Source organism: Nestor notabilis, unplaced genomic scaffold (genome assembly GCF_000696875.1).
Source record: "Nestor notabilis isolate BGI_N333 unplaced genomic scaffold, ASM69687v1 scaffold10999, whole genome shotgun sequence".
Taxonomy (NCBI): Eukaryota; Metazoa; Chordata; class Aves; order Psittaciformes; family Psittacidae; genus Nestor; species Nestor notabilis.
This window is the reverse complement of record NW_009943324.1, coordinates 1-337: the sequence shown is the minus strand read 5'-3', so window position 1 is coordinate 337 and position 337 is coordinate 1. Positions and strand designations below refer to the sequence as shown.

General features: G+C 54.3%; 1 protein-coding gene across 1 annotated transcript in view; it reads right to left on the bottom strand.

The window, feature by feature from the left end:
- The window catches only part of ECHDC3 (enoyl CoA hydratase domain containing 3), a gene marked incomplete at its 5' end in the record, with an annotated part of 8,445 nt that extends 8,173 nt beyond the window's left edge, over nt 1–272 (bottom strand). Inside the window, one exon of the mRNA XM_010021873.1 lies at nt 151–272. Within this exon, the coding sequence (XP_010020175.1) occupies nt 151–272 (122 nt within the window). The remainder of the gene's footprint in view (nt 1–150) is intronic.
- Nucleotides 273–337: the final 65 nt, after the last annotated feature.

Sequence of the window (337 nt, the reverse complement as noted above, 5' to 3'; positions counted from 1 at the left end):
ACCACTAGATCAGTTTGCGCCAAGCCCCTGTTTCCAACCTGTCCCTGAACACATTCTTGAACACTAACTGTGGGAGATTTTGGTTTGAGCTCTGTATTATCCCGTTCCTGCTCTTCCCCTCGCCCTTCCCTCCCTCTCCTGCCTCAATACCTGAGATGACAATAACTCGGAGGTCCTTGCTTTTGACGTCGTGCAGCAGGTCCTCCCTGAGGGACCGCAGCATGGAGAGGGACAGGGCGTTTCTTCTCCTCGGGTTGTTCAAGATGATGTTCCTGTACGAGCACAAGGAGGATTTAAAACACTAAACGCACCCAGCGCCTCGGGGCCGGGCTCGCTG